Raw genomic sequence first — 19,790 nt, 5'->3', positions numbered from 1 at the left:
GTGCCGGAACTCACCATTAATGCCTCCCTTGTTCTCTTAGAACAGGCATAGGCAAACTCAGCCCTCCAGTTGTTTTGGGACTACAACTCCCATCATTACTAACAGGACCAGTGGTCAGGGATGATGGGAGCTGTAGTCCCAAAACATCTGGAGAGCCGAGTTTGCCTATGCCTGTTAAGAATGACAATGGTGACTACCTGAGAGGTGCTGGAACTGAGTTCCAATGAGTTCTGGCTGAAAAATGGCTTTGGGGATGTCCTATTCCATACCCTCCAACATTTCTCCAATGAAAATAGGGACGTCCTAGGGAAAAGTTGGACATTCTGGGATTAAATGAGAAACCAGGACGGCTTCTGTAAATCTGGGGCTGCCCCTTGAAAATAGGGACACTTGTAGAGTCTGAAGGTTGATACAAAACAAGTTATTGTTGTCAGTTGTTTTTAATGCTCTAACCCAACCTTGGACCTTACAGTGAAGGGTAGGTAATAAATAATAATAATAATAATAATAATAATAATAATAATAATAATAATAATAATTACAACAAATACAAAACCTGGACTGGGGGTGTGTGGTGGCTAGAGTGTGACACAACTTCAAAATGATGGAGGAAACAAGGAGGCAGCTAGAGAACCATCCTCACCCAGAAAAAAGATCAATGCATTTGTATTTGTAGGACGTAATCCAAGATGGCTTGGAATCTCCCATAGGAATGCTGTTGCTGTTTTGTTAGCTCCCTGAGAACAAACAGGTTTTATATACCGATAACAGCATAAAGTCTTGATCTGCCCTTTAGCTTTTATGTGATGGTTTGCTTTTAATAGGCTTTTATTTTTAATGGTATTATCACTGATTAGTTTGCCACTCTTGGCTCCTTTGGGGTGATATATATGTGTAATAAATACATAAATTACAGTCAACTACTCGTATTGCACCAGAGGGCTTCATCTTTTGCAAGCAACTGTGGAGCAGACAGTGCCAGCTGGCCCTACTCCTGCATCTTGCCAGAGGAAGGCAAATACCCCTTCCCAAAATTCAATGCCACTTCTCATCCTTTCATGTTTTGATCTACAAATTACAGCACTGTAATGCTGTATAGCAGGCATGTCAAACAGGTAGATCGTGATCTACCGGTAGATCACTGGTAGAACATTGGCTCCCCCCAAAGGAGCTGAACAACTGTGGCTCCCCTTAAAAAAGCTCAACGTTTTACCTCCTCCCTGAAAAAACTCAACAACTTTGACCCAAACAACCCCCAAAATGGGCCTTCCTCCTTCCTAACAAAAAACAACAACTCTGTTTTTAACTCTGTGAGTAGATCGCAGTCTCTTGGGAGTTGGCCACCCCTGCTGTACAGCATGTGGCAGGACCATCACAAATGTTTCTATTTTAGGGTTGTTTGCTTTTGTTGTCAAGAATTCTGGCACTTTATCCTGGTGGTGGGTAAAGCTTTAAGTAGCTTGTAAACAAAAAATACAGGTACCTGTGATTTCTAAAAAATAAAAACCAACCCCAACTTTTAAAAAAAACACAGAAAACAAGCGTCCCTAGGCATATCCAAAGTGCTTTTCCTCTTTCATGGTTAGCATGACAATTAATCAAAGGTACCTCTTTGACACAACTTGGTCTCCTTTTTTTCTTTTACTGAAGAACAGGGTATTTTAATGCCATCCTCATTGCAGAGGTGTCTGTGGAGGGGATATATTGATTGAAAATGTCTAGTAAACCAGCTCAGTAGCTGGGTTCCTGTTGAGAGTATTTGGTGAGCTAACATGACAGTGTTGTGGGATTGAGGATCATCGGAGTGATTCATTCTGTGATATTATGGCAACGGATAAAGCTGTATTGTAACTTCTGAATAAATGTGAAAAATAAAATAATAATAATAATAATAATAATAATAATAATAATAATAATAATAATAATAATAAAAAATGAACATGGTGTAGGAGCCAGTGGTGGTGTAGTGGTTAGCGTACTGGACTAGGACCTGGGAGGAGACATGGGTTAACATCCCCACTTGGCCATGAAACTCACTGGGTGAGCTAGGGCCAGCCACTGTCTTCTCTCTGCCTAGCCTGCCTCACAGGGGTGTTGTGAGGGTAAAACTGGGGTGAGGGAGAATCGGGGACATGGGCTGGAAATCTAATTTAAAAAAAACAAACCACAACCACCCTGAACATATCCAGAGTGCTTCCTCTGTACAGTTGCATTTCCTCACATTTTAAATGTGCACTTTATACAAATTAGGGAGAAACGAAAAACACCTGACCCCCCCCCCCATGGCTACAGATCCTTTTGGCGGCTAGTGGTCAAATTCTGGCGACTAGCGGCCCTTAACTCTCCTCCTCGGTTCTCTGCCCTGATTCAATCCCACGACACAGGGAAAAAGCCCCTCAGAGTCCTCCTTCCACGTCCCACACGCCAGTGGCGGGAAGACGAGGGGAGGCAGCGCGGCAGGCCAGGCGACACGGAGCCCGGGTCCCCATAGGCCGCGCTCGCTTGGCGCCCGTCCGCCTCCATTATGTGCTAATTTTGCCCCGCGCTGAGCGAGGCTCGGCTTCCCCGAGCTTTTCCTCAGCCCGGAATAGCTCGGCAGCCCTCCTCCCTCCCCCCGGCGGCCGCAACGCCACCCGCGCCTCACCAACCGCTTCCCTCAACCGCCTTCGTGCTTGCGCTCTCAGCCCAACTTGTCCCCTAACGAGTCCCGCCTCCTTCCCTCTCGCCTCAGGAGGCTGGCGGGCGGCGCAGGGGCCACCCCCACCCCGCACTCGGCCTCGAGGCGGGACGAAGCAGCACGGTAGGCTGCGCCGGGTTCTGTGTTCGTTCGCTCGAGCAGGGAGGGCGGGGAGGAGGAGGGAGGAGGCTGGCTCGTTGCAGTTGGGAGCGCCTGTCATGGAGGAGCTGCGCCGCGAGCGGGGCGCGGTGGCGGCACCGACGGCTGGGTTGTGAGAAGCGGCGCGGCGGTTGTTCTGAGGAGACGGAGACGGGCCTGCCTTTCGGCGGCGGGAAGGTAGCTGGCTGCGGAGACCAAAGGGGGAAAGGGAGAGAGAGACAGGCTCCTTCCTCGGTCCTCGTCCTCTTCCCTTCGCCTCCGCCCCGGCCTGGCTCTCAGGCGTTGCCGAGGCTCCTCCTGCCTTGCCGGTCGCAGCGAAGGGCGAGCGGGGCGGCTGGAGTTTCGGCGGCCGGGCAGGCAGCGCTGCGGTTCGGGGCGGGCGAAGGGAACGCGAGGGCCGAGCAGGCGGAGGCGACGCAGGTGAGGAGCGGCTGCCCGCCAGTACAGCTTTCTTGGCGACGTTGTCCGCCCGCCCGCCTGCCTGTCTGTTTCCTTTTGGCCGCGGGAGGCTCCCCAGGGGAGAAGTCAGGACAAAGGGGGCGGAGAAGCGAAGGGCGTCCTGGGTGGCTCCGTGCCCGGACTCGAGCACAGCTCCTGCGGGTGGGCTGGGGGCCGTGAGCAGGGCGAGGCGCCTCGGGTGTGGGTGTCGTGGCCGTGGGGGTACGATGGGGCCATCTATGCCGTCAAACAGTGTAGGGCAGGCGGGGAAATTCCTGAGGGCGCCCTCCCAGCTGAGGGCGCACTTTAAAGCTTTCCTTTTGTGATTCTTGTGATATTTCGGGGATAGGTTCGGATCCCAGCCTTAAAAGTTCTTCGCTTTTGCTTCTTCTTTTTTTGTAGCCACCAGGTGGTGACAATCCCGTGTCAGCTAGGTTGTCTGAACCCAGATGGGCTCAGCAGACAAAATAGATGGTTAACTGGTATGAGAAGTGGCAAGAATAATTTGCATCTGGGATCCTATCTCCCCCATAGTCATCTCAAAAGCTAGCATTTGTTGCCGGTAAATGTTCAGATTCAGCTGCCTTTTTCTTCTGGGGACAAGCGGGAGGGACAGTATAAGCAAGGGTAATGATTGTATTTTGAGTGTCTTCACTTAGATTCAGAGAGGAAGCTGTCAAACTTTGTCTTGTTTTCTAGGTTGCTGAGCATAGTATTTGCTTTAAGAGGTCGCGTGTGAAAGCTTCATGCAGTACACAGAGGCAGCACATCCTCGGAGGAGAGTGTGCAGGGAGCAGCTTCAACTCTGTGGTTCCAGTTATCCCATTATCTGTGATTCTGAAGAACACGTCAGAGAGAGAGGAAGAGACTAAATGGATCTTAAGACAGCAGTATTCAATGCAGCTCGGGATGGCAAGCTGCGGCTTCTCACCAAGTTACTGGCAAATAAAACTAAAGAAGAAGTGGCCTTGCTGGTGTCAGAAAAAACAAATGGTGCCACACCCCTTTTGATGGCAGCCCGCTATGGCCATCTAGACATGGTGGAACATCTACTGGAACAGTGCAGTGCTTCTATAGAAGTTGGTGGCTCTGTGAATTTTGATGGTGAGACTATTGAAGGTGCACCACCATTATGGGCAGCATCAGCAGCTGGCCATTTGAAGGTGGTCCAGTCTTTATTAAATCATGGAGCATCTGTCAACAATACCACTTTGACAAACTCAACACCTCTTAGAGCTGCCTGTTTTGATGGTCATCTAGAAATTGTAAAGTATCTTGTGGAACACAAAGCTGACCTCGAAGTATCAAACCGCCATGGGCATACATGCCTTATGATATCGTGTTATAAAGGGCACAAAGAAATCGCTCAGTATTTGCTTGAAAAAGGAGCTGATGTAAATAGAAAAAGTGTCAAAGGTGAGTTCAGTATCCATTTTCAGCAGTGACTTTTAAAGAACTGTTCAGAATGTTCATTTGGTTTGACAATTCAGAGGTTCAAAGTCCAAGCTTAATTCTGTCCTTGCTAAATTTTCCATGTTGTATATAGCATTTCTTGAGGTTTCGTTTGTTTTTTTAAAGGGAATTGTTCCATAGATTATGCTCAGGTAGTGTTGTATAGTTACAATGATTTGGTGATAAAGCAACATCATACAGAAACTAGATTATTTTGGATCATTGAATGGAAGAATTTAATCACTATTAATACAGGTAATACTACGAATACAAGTTGCACTGGCATTCTTTAGGCATCACCACCCATTATCTAAACATATCTATCTGCCTGCTAGGTATAGTAAGGAAATATCCCATATTAGTCTTATCCTTATAGTTCTAATAGAATTACAATAAAAGGATAGTGGCACTGTGTCACAGCTGAAGCCTTTGTTCTTCTTGTTTACTATGTTGACACTTTTGGTCAGCAGAATTGCTCTGTGGATTATTCTCGTGATTGTAGTATACTCGTCCATTTGTTCTAGGCATGACATTGCTTTTTTATTACAGTATTTTCTTTTCTTTCACATTTTTACTAGTTTGCTAGGAATGTTTATTGCTTCAGAGAGTCACAAATACTACTTTGCCCACCCTGTTTCTGACTCACATGCATCTGACCTCCCTCACTACACTAATCTAAAAAACAGGAGTATACCTGAGAGACTGACTGTGCACTACACAGGTCTACTCAGCAGTAAAACTAATTGAGTTCCATGGGGATTACTCTCAGGTAAATGAGTCCATAGCAGCCTTAGTCTTAAGAAAATCCGTGGGCTTTGGTTCAATCATTTCCACTGTGTAATAACAAATATTATTTGTATGCTAAGAGTGTGAGTGACTGAGAACACACTGGTGTAACTACAAATCAGGAAATTTCTAGTTTTGACTTGTTTCTGTCGTGAAACCCCCCCCACACACCCACACCCACAGTTGCTTCGTTTCCTGGATGCAATATAGTGAGGGGATAAATCAAACTCTGGTTACAGTATGTAAAATTGTTGAACAGTCCCCAGCTTTATATATATATATACTAAGTATTATTATTATTGACCAGCTGGATCTTGTTTTGTGACTTTCTGGTGTTGTCTTTCTTCACTCTGCTTAATGACTCATAATTGAAACACAAGTTCTGCCCTTATAGCAATGTGAAAGGAATTCTATTTTTATAAGCAGAAGAAGCATACTGCTGTCACTGACACTCAGTAGCAGAACTTTAACTAAAAGAACTGTGTCATGGTCATGGGTTCTTTCTATTAGTAAAGTGTCTAGATAATCGAAGCTATGCCAGGTGAGAACCCACAGAAACTTTTATGAATGCTGTTTCCTAAACATTGGAGAGTGACATTGCTGGTTTATTGGCAAATGAAGCTTACAGAGTTGTTTATCCTTAATGATGCTCTTTTTTCCAATTGCTGGAATAAGAGTTTTGGCGTAGAGTTAAAAAAAAAAAATCACCAGAAGTTGTGACTTCATCTATTTTTCTTTGTCATAGGTTCACGTAAGAATGATTTTATTGATAATATAATCTTAATTTTATTGTAATTATTAATAGAAAAAGTAATTATCTTAATTCCCACATCAATATATTCAGAGGGTAAACTGGGGAATAATTTTTTGTTGTGACCAGTTTAACGTGACTGCCAGTTTTGGACTTTGAGTAGTATTTTGTGCACATCATTCTGTACTGTGAGCTCTGAAGTTTCAAAATAACACAGGAAGTAAATATTTCAGAGTTTTTGTTTTCATGCAGTATATATGCAGATTGAGTATAGGTATTTTAAAAGATCTTGATTTCACCTTTAAAAAGGTAGTCTTATAGTTTGGAAAGCAGTGGGTGGTCTCCAGTTAACCCATTCTGTCAGTGCAAGCATTTTCACTTGCACAATGGAACTTCTCCCTTCTCTCCTCCTTCCATGTGCCCCTTACTGTTCTGGGTTTCCCCCCAACCCTCTGGAACCTATGTAGGGAGGATATTAGGCATGTGCAGGGAGAGGAGGCGGGAAGTTCTGTTGTGCTAGTGGAAATCTCTGTGCTGATGGAACAAGGTACATGTAGTTCCATTTGTAGTCCTTTTTCATATAATGCATAATGGGTCAGTTACATGATGCTTTTTGTTTCAAAACATGCATAAATGTAGGTTTATGAAGTGTGACCTGCTAGTTGGGGCAGTAAGGCCTGTCTTGCCAGCTGGGGAGCACTCTGGTTTCTGATTTCTAAAGGTAGTTTCAAGCAGCTCGCAAATGTAGATAAAATACACATGTATTCCTTAACTGTGCTATTCTATAAAATGTATAGAATAGAACACTTAATGAACAAAGCAAGCTCAGAAATAAGCTCAGTTGAATCCTAACCCCTGGCTAGCAGTGGCAAGATTTGCTGGAACGAATCAGCTATCCACTGCAACCACAGTCCTGCTGCTTGTGTTTGGCAGGGTGGGATGGGGCAGGATAAATGCCCCTTCACTATGCCAGCTACCAGGATCATACCCATCTGCCATCATGTGATGGCAGCACACCAGCTCTGATCTTGTGTCAACCCAGTCCATCCCTATAATGCCTCATTTTGGGGGGTCTCCATTGTAGTAGTGATAATGCCAGTGCTAGCTTCCACCTTTCTGCTGTTTGGGTGGGCATATTGAATTGCAGCTCTGCCAGTGGCAAAAATCCCCTGCTGCTGCAGGGTAGTGGAGCCAGGCAGAACCGGATGGAGGGACACCTTTGCTGCATCTACACTTGCTCCCAACATGGCCATTTGGGCATTTGAATTGCTCTGTTACTCTTTAGACAACTGTGGGCAGGAGTGCAACCAAAGTCTCCCTGCTGCAGATAGCAGTAGCCTGGAGACTTTAACAGGGTTGGAGAAACAGACAGCCCTCCAAATGTTGCTGAGGCTGATGGGAGTTGAAGTCCAACAGAGTCTGGAGAGCCATGCTTTTTAGACAAATCTACCAAAGGGTAATTAACTGGTCTGAACATAGCAGTTTTATTCAATTCCTGAGAAGCACTTTCTTCCACCATATGTCCTCCACAGTGGTGATAGTAAGAGAAGTTTCTGTCTCGGGTTTCTATTTCTGGCTCTTTTCTCTAAATCCTTAGAAGATTGTGCTGGCAGTATGTGGAGGAGCCAGCTTGTTTATTATGTTGTTGTTGAGCTTGATCCTGCCTTTTGAAAACTCCTAGGTTTGTGTGGAACAATTTATGTGTCTATAGTATAGTTGTAGTACAGTGTGGTGGTGTGTGTGTATTACATGAAAAGATATGTAAGATCTTAGTTATTTGGCAAGTAACCTAAAATATGTGTGAGGGAGCCTGTCCAGCGTATTCTAGAGCCAGACAGAAGAACCGTGTCAATCCCTTCTTTGTTAGTCATACTGTTGTGCTTATATAAACCTATCACATTTTTTGTGATCTATGATTATCACTTCGGAGTCTATCCATGGCAACATTGTCACTTGAAGAAATATTAAGCTGCGTAGGTTTAGAAAGATTTTATTTAGGAATCTTTTAAACGTTATTCAAGGACTAGGAAAATGTTATACTGCTTCCCTAGTGGACACTTTTAGGAAGAAGGCAAACATGTTAGGTTAAATATGAAACTTACAGGAAGCTGAGCATTTCAGATGATACATTTTCATTGCATGGATAAGGAAGTTGAGTGAAAATTGAAATATATGCGTCGCAATCCTATGCACATAAGTACTTGCCCCTCTGAATGTTCAGTATGTCTTATTAGCAGCTGTTACCTCAGGCTGCAGTCATATGCACAAGTGGAAGGGTAGTCTTTCAATAAGGTTATGAGTTATTTAAGGGTGAAATCCAGTTTTCAATCTAACTCTTGGGATGGATTTTGATCCAGCAGAGGCATCTGTGAATATCAAAAGGGGGAAGCAATTTTCTCCCAATTCCCTTTTCTGAAGAAGTCCCTCATACCACTTTTCATACTGTTCTAAAAGGTCCCCTGATCCTCTAGAACAGATTTGGTCAGGCATTGGAAGGTGAATTAGAGAAAATCTCATTCCCTCCTCTAATGTTAGTAGATGCCTGTGCTAGAGAAAAAGCTGCCCTGCAAGTGAGAGGGCAGCATTCAAGGCATCTTATTCTAAATAACTAAACAATGAAATGTGGTGGTTCTGACAGGACATGATTAATCCATGTATTATGGCTTTCAAAAAGTTAAAAATAAAATTGATGCATTGTCTGTGATTCAAAGGTTAACAGATTTATAGCCAGTAGTAATATACTAGGGAAGATGACCACACTCTTGTAGACATTGAGTTGTACTCTGTCCATGATTGTACAATGGGTTACTTTATCAACCTGTTAAAGAATTAAGATTTTGGTGAGCTGGCTTAGTATCTTAAACTATATGGCTAGTGAGCAAACAAATTCAGTTCCTGTGAAATGGTGAACTATTGGAGAGAAGCTGAATCTGATTCTTCAGTGAAATACTGGTTGTATTTTATCAACAGTTAAGTTCCTTCCCCAAGTTGGGACGTAGGGACATGATCCCAACACAGTGCTTCTGTGCTGCATTATTACCCAGCCGTGTATAAGCTGGATGTTGAGTAGTATTAGCATCAGTGAGCCATGTGCATATGAATTGGTGTAAGTAGAACAATGGTCAGTAATAATTAGGTATTTCAATTTCAGCTTTTTACATCCTTTTCTTAAGCTATCATGCTTTGTTCTTTCTATCTTTAAATGCCTTCTTGGTTGTCTTCCAAGTTATCTCTCCCTGCCTGTCCACAAAGATCTGTCTCAGGGCCCCATGTGAACAATTTCTTGGACAAACTGACTTTTCATTTTCCTCATAGCATTCTTTTTTGAAAACTCTCCCATTAATTTGACTTCACAGTATTTCAGTAGTGATGGGGTGGGACAAATAGGCAACCAATATCCTGTTTGTGGGTTTTTTGCTATATACATAAACGGCTTTATTACAGAAACATTTTGTAAGACATGCTCAGAAGGCTATCTACTAAGAAATTTACCCAGTATAAGTGAAGGGAAGCAGAGAAGTATTAGAGTACTGTGACTCAGGCTACAAGCTTTCACGCACATTGTGGTATAAATCCAATTAAACAAAGTCAGACTTCTTTCTAAATAAGCATGCCTAGTATTGTGCAGCATATCTCTGTGCTGTTCGTTTGCAAGGGAGTACCTGAACCTATTTTTTCAGTGGGCAAGCTGGCATATCTGTTCCATCTTGCTATTTCAAGCAGCAGACCGATACAGCCACTCATAATAGGAATATACTTGCAGTTGAACTATAACTATTTCAAAGGCAATCCTTCAGTTTATTAGAAATAATTAAACAAAGATCAGCTATAGTTTCAGTTGCCTAATTGGATGCAGATTTACTCCCCCATTTGTGATTTGAGACATCAAGTTGGGACGGTTACCTACCTACAAATATATTTGTAAAATTGTACCATAACTGATCATGTCAAATGGTGGGATGGAATACTTCCTGTTGCAGGATCTGCTTACTTGTAAATGCTCCAATCTGCCCCTTGACACAACAGAGAAAGATGCTTACCTGCAGGAATTTATTTATTTTGATAATTATTTTACAATTCTAGACATGTGCTGACTGCAACCCCACAAGCAGCAATCAGACTCTGCATTGATTGTGAAACTTATTGGATAATTCTTCTTTCTCCTATTCACAATTTTCTAAAGTGGAGAGGGGATTGCTACAGAACTTGGAAACAGTCACTGCTGTGACTTCAGAGATTTTGATGCTCCTGAAGGGCCTTGTAACTGAGTGACGTAAGAAAGTTAGGCTTGTGTAGAGCAGAAAATTATAGATAATTTTTTTAACTATGCTTCATTATTTGATCCAGTAAGGCTTAGCTGCCACAATCCTATAGAACTCCTTACCCAGGGGTGGTTAACTTGTGGTTCTTTGAAGTTGTTGGACTTCAGCTTCCAGTCCCAGCCAGCATGACTAATGGTCAGAATTTATGGAAGCTGTAGTTTAGCAACATTTGGAGAACCACATGTTGGCCACCCTGTCTTAATTGGTTTACCTCCTGCAGAAAGAATAGCATTACTCACCTGTTCTTAAAATGTGTAAGGTAATCCTTGCAGAATTCCCCCCCCCCCCCAAATGATGTTCACTTTACTGTGACCTGACTGTTGGCTACAGAAACAAGTTATCTAAATGTGCCAGCATACAGGGCTTTCCTTTATCTCCTTCCCAAGTCCATTTTCTCAGGTACTATAAATGCTTTGAACACCACTGAATGAGTGGTTCAATAATATGTATTGGGAAAACATGGGGAAATTTTTAGCTCCAGCAGAACAGCTGCAGTAGGATGTTCTGGCAAAATGCTGTAAGCTTTGGGTTTGCAAATATAAAGGCCCACATATTCAAGGCTGATTGTTTTTCTTAAATTAAAATAGAAAGATTATAAGGAATATTACATTTCTTACATGTTCATGACTTAAATTAAAATACCACATTTGTTGATTATGTGTCCACTGCTTATGATGTGTAATTTTATCATTATTTTAATGACTAACCTACTAGATAATTTGACTTCTGTACAGCCATAATTCCTTTATTGTTTTTCTGAAAATGTGTCATAGCATACATGATTTTTTTGCTTTCTTTTTTCCATAGGAAACACAGCATTGCATGATTGTGCAGAATCTGGTAGCCTGGAAATCATGAAGATGCTTCTCAAATATTGTGCAAAGATGGAAAAAGATGGCTATGGAATGACTCCCCTTCTCTCTGCTAGTGTTACAGGTCACACAAACATAGTTGACTTTTTGACCCAACATGTTGAAACTAGCAAAGTAGAACGTATAAATGCACTGGAACTCCTGGGAGCCACCTTTGTGGATAAAAAGAGAGATTTGCTTGGTGCTTTGAAATACTGGAAAAGAGCTATGGATATGAGATACAGTGATAGGACTAACATACTGAGCAAACCTGTGCCTCAAACGTTAATAATGGCCTACGATTATGCCAAGGAGGTGAACAGTGCCGAAGAGCTAGAAAACCTTATTGCAGACCCTGATGAGATGAGAATGCAGGCCTTGTTAATTAGAGAACGTATTCTTGGCCCATCTCACCCAGATACGTCCTACTATATTCGGTACAGAGGTGCTGTCTATGCAGACTCTGGAAACTTCAAACGATGCATCAATCTGTGGAAGTACGCTTTGGACATGCAGCAGAGCAATTTGGACCCCCTGAGCCCTATGACTGCGAGTAGTCTGCTTTCGTTTGCTGAACTCTTCTCCTTCATGCTTCAAGACAGAGCAAAAGGCCTGCTGGGCACAACAGTTACATTTGACGATCTCATGGGTATACTGTGCAAAAGTGTCCTCGAAATAGAACGTGCCATCAAGCAAACTCAATGTCCGCCTGACCAAATACAGCTCAACAAAGCCCTTTCCATCATTTTGCATTTAATTTGCTTGCTGGAGAAAGTTCCTTGTAGTCCCGAGCAAGATCATTTCAAGAAACAAACTATATATCGATTTCTTAAGCTACATCCTAGAGGAAAGAATAACTTCAGCCCACTCCACCTTGCTGTTGACAAGAACACCACATGTGTGGGGCGCTACCCAGTTTGTAAATTTCCTTCTTTGCAAGTCACTGCTATACTAGTGGAATGTGGCGCGGATGTAAATGCTAGAGACTCTGATGACAACAGCCCTTTGCACATATCTGCACTGAACAACCATCCTGACATCATGAATCTTCTTATCAAGTCAGGATCACATTTTGACGCAACAAACTTGCATAAACAAACTGCTATTGACTTGCTGGATGAGAAGGAAATGGCAAAGAACTTGATCCAGCCCATCAACCACACTACACTGCAGTGTCTTGCTGCCCGTGTAATTGTGAATTATTGCATAGGTTACCAAGGGCACATCCCAGAAAAACTTGAGAACTTTGTTTTGCTCCATAGATGACAGTCTGACAATAGGCCCTTGGTACTGTGGGAGCACGAGTTAGTAACATCAATTGTTGCTTTCTCAAGCACTGTTGTGATATGCCAGCGATACACCATCATTCATTCAGCTTGGTCCATCCTGCTCATTGGCTAAAGCATTATTAGAATCAGATCTGCAGAATTGGTTGCCCAATATTTAAAACATACCATATAATATATTTTGTGGATTATTTAGAAATGTAATGCTATATTTGGACTCACTAAAATTTGTCTGCCAAAGGCTTGTCTACTCTGGTTTAGTTTGCCTGTTGGTTGTTTGGGACTGAACTGAATAATTTTCGTGGTGTTGTCTTATTCTTACTGGTGTGTGGATTTTATATAGTTGGGAAGTCATCTTTTTGTTCTTGCTTGAGCATTTCTATTCTTTTTTTCTAATGGGTTCATTGCTGAACTATACAAGTTGTATGGACTTGTTAACATTTGCAATTACCATAAGTGCTTTTATCCTCTCTATGCACTGGCTTGAACATGACTGTTTGTGTGTTGGCATATTTCTATGCAGCAGTTGGCCATTGTCAGCTCTGACACTGTTTTCTTGCAGTTTGTTAGAGAACTCTTTGAAAATATACCCTTTACAGTTTGACATTTCTTGAAGACATCAATCAGCTGTCTAAACTCTCATATGACTTTTTGCCCCCAGCTTTTTCTGCAGTTGCTTTCCATTTATTTTTCTAGAGTTGCGTGCTGAATTTGGAAGTAAAATGTGTTCTTGTTGGCAATCCCAATTTAAATTAAGTCTGAAAGTCATATAAATATGTCTTGCTGCGAGGAGAGAAAGGAAAGAAACTGCCATATTCTCCTCTACACTAGTGTCTTGCTTGAGCTGATTGTGTGACTAGGCATAGAGAGTTTTTTTTCAAAATTAACCTGAAACTTAATCATACAACTCAGTGAGAACTAAATCAAACATAGTCTGAAATTACAACTCAAGATTCTTAAGTACAAAGAAACTAAAGCATGTTGGCATGATGCTTGTCAGTCCAGATCTAGCCATCAACTAGTATAATTAACTGTATGGTTGTAATCAGTAGCCCTCTGCAGGGGCTTCAGAAGTTTAGTAGTATCCCATTCATTTTCAAATAACTCTTACAGATAATTTGCATGCATTTTATTCTCTAATACCTTTCAGCCATATTTATGGAAAACATCAGAGGCCATGTTGAGTACATAGTCTCGACTGAAAGCTATCTATTTTTATAATACTTGCACAACAGCTTAGCTATTGCAGCAGAAAGGGCTTTTTAGACTTGATAAGGAAACCATAAGTGAAGACTACAAATGAGATTAAGATTCAGGTAATTAATATAATTCAGCACTTTATTGTTGATTCATAATGAAACTTATTATGGCATATGAGACCTGCAAATGTCTTAAAATAAAATGGTTCTCAAGAAAAAAAAATCACACCTCATTTTTCTTCAATGGAATACAGTGTATTTGACATTTCCACAATCTAACATATTGAGTGTTTTCCAGTACTACTATACCTAGTGCTTTTTCAATTCAGAAAAAACCAACAACACATAGGTTACTGTCAATCTGTAGCAGTTGACAGTGCAGGAAAAATCAAAACAAGGCTGGCATTAATCTGGAATTCCTTTTTTAATTACAGCATTACTACCCTCAGTTGATTGATCACATTTGGTTGGCACATCCTCACAGTACATATAAACTAGTACTCACACTGACTTTTTAAAATCATCACTTTATTGGCCTATTCATAAATACAGTAATGCTAAACCATGGGTTAGCATTTTGAGAACAAACTGCAATGTGTCTTTGTGCTTTCACTTTTTCTTCTTTGTGTTTGTGGGAAGAAGACTGAAAACCTCCAATTTCATTTTGGAATACATCATAATATCAGGAAACTAGTTTATTTATTCTAACTAGTTAGTTCAAATGAACCAGGATTAAACAGTAGTTTTACATTCTCATTTGTTAAAACAAACCAGTTAGCGACTTCCCAAACAAACCAATTAGAATTAGCCATTTCCCAATTCAGGATGCTATGGGAATATGTGATGCATTTAAACAAGGTAGAAGCTTGCTTTCTCCTTTTTTCACATGTAAAGGAGGAGGAGAGTGGAGAGAAAGGGATGCAAGTCCAAAGTTCACTGTGGTTCATTCTTGCAATGCTAAATCATGTTTTAGTGTTGCTTTTGAAGTGGGCTGTTGCCCAATCTAGAGTGTACATGACAAACATTGATTTGTTCCATCACACCAAGAAAGGAATAAGAAACTTGCAATGCTATTAGTTTAATTTTCAGAACTGGCAAGAAATGCAAGTTATTTTTTGTTCACGGGCACATCTGGGTCACTATCAAAAGCAAATTGTATGGGGAAATTGGGTTCACAAGTATAAAGCAGAACATTTAATTTAACTAATTACTTTTACCCTGGTTGAAACACATTCCTATTTCTGGATTCACAGCCTGAGCAGTTTTGGGGCAGGGGAGTCAGATTTTTCATAATCTTCATTGCTTGCCTACAAGTAGACAATACTAATTCATATACTAGAAGGGCAAAACTTAACCTACTTTAGCCTTAAAATAGGACATGAGATGAACAGGGAGACTGTAGAACACTGTGTCCTCAAAGATGTTTTATTTTCCTTTGTAACTTTACTCAGGCAGTACTAAGCGTTTGGAAATGGGGATATCTCTTGACTTATTGGATATACTTTGAAAAATATATTCTGCTGATAAGTTAAAGAATTGGTATTCTGTAAAACTTTTAAGAAACCGTTAGTTAATGGTGACTGAAGACTCCTTATATTTGCCTTCTTACTGAACGTAGCATCTCTGTACTGAACAACCATACTTCATTTTTAAAAACAATACAGTTAATTTACACCCTACACCTACAGTCCAAGACTCATGAAGACAAAGTCTGGTTCTCTTCTTGTTTTCACGTTAATTTTCTAAATCTTTAAACTATTGAAATTAATTTGCTAAATGTTCAAACTAATGCAGCTTAGATGCATAGTAAACTAGAAACTACCAGATAGCCATCTCTTTGTGGCTTCCAACAGTAATTACCCACCTCTTGGAATACTGATGATAGCTGTTCCTGTAGTCCTGGAAATTATTACTTAGTATGGGGCTTATAAGACATTCATGAAGATGTGTTTTAGCATGGGTTGTAGGAATATCTCCTTGCAAGCATTAGGGAAATGACGCCCTTTAATCTGTCTGATCATTTCTCTTCAACGTAGTTTCCTCTAAAAACATCTAGTTTCTTCTTAGTGAATTGCTGTCATGCCTTATTTGAGAACCTCACATAACTTTCAGATAAACCATCTCTTTATTTGGAAAGAGGCAGAAATGTGTACCATCAGTATGGCTCATCCTGATTCTTGACCAAGTTAATCCAAATTATTGTTTTTATGTATTTCCCTTTTTATTTATGAATGCTTGTAATTTTTGGCACTAGCACAACAGTTCCTTTGTTAACAAGAGCTTAGTTGCCAGAGAGGGCTCCAAATAGTGTCGTCTTCTAATGTTGTACTGAGCAATTAAGAAAGGGAAGAGCAGCCATACTTTGTACTAGCTAAATATCCCACACAGTGATAGTGTGCATTCAGTGAGTATTGTTTAAGAGCAGAGAACCAGGGAGTAAGACTGGTACATTTTGGAGAGAAAGTTTTTGAAGTCGTAGCCAGATTTTATATGCCAAAGCCACTGATTGCTCTGCTTTGCTAATCTGTATGGAATCTGATGATGAGCCAATATTTTAAAGATAATAGCAATAAATTATGTTTCCATTTTTAAAAATACAAGTTTGTAGCCCTCAGAATTGCAGAAAAAAGGGGGAAGCAAGAGATCAGTCCACTTAGAATAAATACATGGTAAACCCTTTAGTTGCTGTGAATTTTTGGACTCCTTTGGGTACTGATTCCTGTATTTTGGTGGATTTGTGGTACACAACTGAACTTAACCATGCTAAACTCCCAAGTAGGCAAGTCTAGGCAGTCCTGAAAGAGGCTAGAGGTGTAAGCTATTGACTTCCCTTGTAATGTCATAATCCTGATTAGTTTTAGCTTGGCAAAACAAGTTTGGCTGTTGATTCTTCCTTTCTTTATTGCCCATGCAGTTATTAGTGTCAACTAAAAGCTTTAAACCATTGTTTTCCTTGAGTTTTTCAGCAGCATACTCTGTTTCTCCTATGCAATCCTGTCATTTGATCTGTCCCTCTTTTTCCTTGTATGTTTGTTACCATTCTCCCAGTCTCTTACGTGGTACACCTCAGTTTTCTCACCCTTACTCATTAGCCAAAATTGAAATGGGACACCTGAACCCATTTCGAAGCAGGAGTATAAGATCGCTGCTTCATAGTATAATGTCTTTCTTTCTTTCTTCAGTCTTACCAAGTTGTGCCTATGATAAGCCTATCAAAAACAGAGGAATGCACCTGCTAAGAAAATACTTTATCATGCCTTTTTTCCTTCCTGCTGGATGTGACTTTAATACATTAAAAAAAGAACAAGATGAAAGATCTTGTTTCTTCAGTTCCTTATCAATTAATCACTGCTAACCTTGCACAAGTCTTTCAATGTGTTGTTGTGGAGTTAACATATCAGACTTTAATAAGTTGATGTATGTAAACGAAGAGCTCAGGGCTGTGTGTAAGTGCACTGAAATTGAAATTTTGCACTAAGAAAAGACTGTGAATAAACGTAATAATTCTGCTTCTGCAAACAATTTGTGAGAGACAAGAAATCATATAAATCATTGACATTTATCTGAACCCTGTTTTCCAGCTGTCTCCACAGCTTTAAGAACTGGAAGCTTTTATTTTCAAATGAAAGCTGAGATTCCTGAGGTGCTGCACACTGCATGCTCAGAGCTTGCTATCCTGTGCATAGCTTGATCACAGATGCATAGATCACACAATAAGTGTTCCTGTGGGAACTTGGGCTTAATTTGGGCTTATGGCAACACCTGTAACAATATTGGTGACATTTGTGGAATGTTACAATACAACAGAGATATTGAAAGAACAATAATGGCATTTGAAAGAAACATTGAAATTGCTGGATCTACAGAGGAGATTCTGTTCCTGTCTACACACAATGCAAATCTTGAGGGTTTTGTTGAATAGCCATTGTGCTACTATAAACACAACACTGGGGTATATCACTTTGTGATAGACAATTAAAAAAAAAAATCCAGATTGCTTCTCTTCTCCATAAAGGTGAGAAACTGATTACCGGTAACACAAAAAATTGCTTTTCTTTTTTCTTTCTTTTTAATATTTTTTTTAAAAAAAACCTTTGTGTTTATTAGAATGAATTTCCCCTGATATTATGGTATTTTCTGGGATGCTGAGATAGAAGTATAAACTAAAGAATAGCTTCATACCAGCATGTAGAAAACCTTTGAACAGAAATTAGCTGAAGTTCATGAAGTGGAGTAGTAGAGAACAGTATGCTGCCCATGTCTCAAAAGTAGTGAAATAGAGCCATGAAGGTGATTTCTCATGTCCATTCAAGCAAGCGGTCTATCATATACCAGCTCAGTACAATCTAGTTTTGTTCTTTCCGCTTTCCTGAGCAGCAGGACGTTCCAGGGCAGCTTTAAACGACCATTTCTTATGAGGAGGCAGTGCTTATGTTTTTATTTTAAATATGCACAGAGAAAATGTGAAGCAGTGCTAATTCACAAGAAGAATCATTCCTCCAAGCCAGCTGTGTCCAGCATGGTTTATCTGCTGAAATTTTAAAACACCCTCTTCCTTCACCCCTCTTCACCTTAGCTACACAGTACTTAAATCTGTTTCAGATGTTCAGGCAGCGACAACCTTCAGAGTGGTGTGTTAACAGTTTGGTGGGTTAAGCAGGGATGGGCCCATCTCTGTCAAAAGTTTGTTGACAGAAGTAGAACAATGTTGTGAGTTACGTAAGATGTAGTAAAAGGAAAGACAATTCAGATTTTAAAATAATGTATACAACAATTCTAAATATGGGGAATGTGAAATGGATCGGCCTGCATTGCTTCAGGTGTGCACGTAAAAAAAAGCTGTATTTCCTTCCTCCTCCACCCTCCTCTCACAGTGCAAAGTTATTACCACATGAATATGGGCAGAAAATAGGTTGCGCTGGGATCACACTTCATTGATGCAGCATACAGCTGGAGATATAAAGAGAGTGCCTTTGCCTGTCTCTCCGAAGCCAGTCTGCATGACTTTTTTCCCTTTTACTGCAAAGTGCTCTGAATGTATTAAAAATTATCTGTCTGGCGACTAAGTTCTGAACACCTATTATCCTTAAATTATGAACAGTATGTTGAAAGAGCAGTGTGCCTACTTCATTGCTCAAATTAATCTCGAGGTTTTTATTGGATGAGTCACCACACGAGAATTCCTCACCCTTGAATTTTCTAATTAATGAGATTGCTCAGATCTACCTTGTTTCTCTCAGACTTCCCTTGGTCTTCTGAAAATCCCTTGCACCGATTCCTGAGTTATTGGTTCATTTCAACTTTTCTCTCACTCGTCTGATTTCCCAAGTTTTGACCTTGATGTATGGCGGTGTTGTAGACAAGATTTAGCCTATTACACAAAATATACTTAAAAGAACAGATCACAATTTGACTATGGTTCCTCCCTCTATTATATTTGTAGTAGGCTGAGATCAGCTATGTGGGAATTGGGTCTGTTCTCTTAAAAAAAAACCTCTATAATGTAACATTTTTAAAAATCATACTTTTATCCTGCTTTTCCTTCAGAGCATGTAGGCCTAAGTCCAAAACAGAGCTGGACTTAGTGGTTGTAAGCATGCCTAAGTCTGTGTGAGATGTAGGCCTCAGTCTTTACAGAAAGCTTCCAATATATGTTCCGTCAAGACACTGACCATATTTTGGCAAGCCCAGTTTTCTATACCGAGGTTCAATTTTTGGGCCAGCTCTTCTAGGGAGATGGCTAATCTGGGGCACTCCTGCTGTTATAGGACTCCTAACTCCCATCAGTCCTGACCAATATAGCTACTGGTCAGGGAGTTACAGTCCAGCAACATATAGCATGTCATAGATCAGCCACCCTTGCCCTAGG

The 19,790-nt window shown here is 40.9% G+C and overlaps 1 protein-coding gene across 3 annotated transcripts; it reads left to right on the top strand.

Annotated features, from left to right (window-relative positions):
* The first annotated feature begins 2,872 nt into the window (after positions 1 to 2,872).
* Positions 2,873 to 13,326, top strand: FEM1C (fem-1 homolog C). 3 transcript variants are annotated; one of them, XM_033164856.1, is made up of 3 exons: positions 2,873 to 3,013; positions 3,974 to 4,690; positions 11,393 to 13,326. In XM_033164856.1, the coding sequence occupies exons 2-3, from the start codon at positions 4,147 to 4,149 to the stop codon at positions 12,700 to 12,702; spliced, it is 1,854 nt and encodes a 617-aa protein (XP_033020747.1). In that variant the 5' UTR covers positions 2,873 to 3,013; positions 3,974 to 4,146; the 3' UTR covers positions 12,703 to 13,326. The 3 variants fall into 3 exon arrangements, with proteins under 3 accessions (XP_033020747.1, XP_033020745.1, XP_033020746.1); XM_033164854.1 differs by lacking the exon at positions 2,873 to 3,013 and adding an exon at positions 3,078 to 3,256; XM_033164855.1 differs by lacking the exon at positions 2,873 to 3,013 and adding an exon at positions 3,510 to 3,596.
* Positions 13,327 to 19,790: the final 6,464 nt, after the last annotated feature.

This window comes from Lacerta agilis, chromosome 11 (genome assembly GCF_009819535.1).
Source record: "Lacerta agilis isolate rLacAgi1 chromosome 11, rLacAgi1.pri, whole genome shotgun sequence".
Lineage (NCBI taxonomy): Eukaryota > Metazoa > Chordata > Lepidosauria > Squamata > Lacertidae > Lacerta > Lacerta agilis.
Note: the sequence above shows the minus strand (reverse complement) of the source record. Positions and strands in the feature narration are given on the sequence as shown.

Coding starts and splice junctions, on each gene's coding strand:
- FEM1C (XM_033164856.1), top strand. CDS start 4,147: ATGGATCTTAAGACAGCAGTATTCAATGCAGCTCGGGATGGCAAGCTG. Junction 4,691..11,392: donor AAATAGAAAAAGTGTCAAAG/GTGAGTTCAGTA, acceptor TTTTTTCCATAG/GAAACACAGCATTGCATGAT.